Source organism: Atta colombica, unplaced genomic scaffold, assembly GCF_001594045.1.
Source record: "Atta colombica isolate Treedump-2 unplaced genomic scaffold, Acol1.0 scaffold272, whole genome shotgun sequence".
NCBI classification, from domain to species: Eukaryota; Metazoa; Arthropoda; class Insecta; order Hymenoptera; family Formicidae; genus Atta; species Atta colombica.
Window position 1 is genome coordinate 13,816 of NW_017259373.1, and position 291 is coordinate 14,106.

Here is a 291-nt window from a genome sequence, read left to right on the forward strand (position 1 = left end):
TTGCTGTGAAGATTGCTCTTTGCAATGATAATACACCATGGATTGCTCGAGTAGTAATCCCGCCTGATCAATGAAACGCATAGAAACTAACTTTGTAGGATTTTTTGCCACCTGAAGAACATTAAGAACAGCATGGGGTAATGGGCTGTTACTACTATTGTCACCAACTTGGAAGTTTCTCATAGGGAAATTTACTTTCCACAATACTCCATGCCTTTGAATCCTCCTCTCCTAATCTCCAACTCGCGGCAGCGCAGATTACAGCTCCCCACCATAATCCAATCTCATCTT

The 291-nt window shown here is 42.3% G+C and overlaps 1 protein-coding gene across 1 annotated transcript in view; it reads right to left on the reverse strand.

Moving 5' to 3' along the window:
* Positions 1-291, reverse strand: part of LOC108689603 (sterol regulatory element-binding protein 2-like) — a 5,020-nt gene that overhangs the window by 106 nt on the left and 4,623 nt on the right. The window contains 2 exon segments of the mRNA XM_018196463.1: positions 5-181; positions 183-291. Coding sequence (XP_018051952.1) covers positions 5-181; positions 183-291 — 286 coding nt within the window.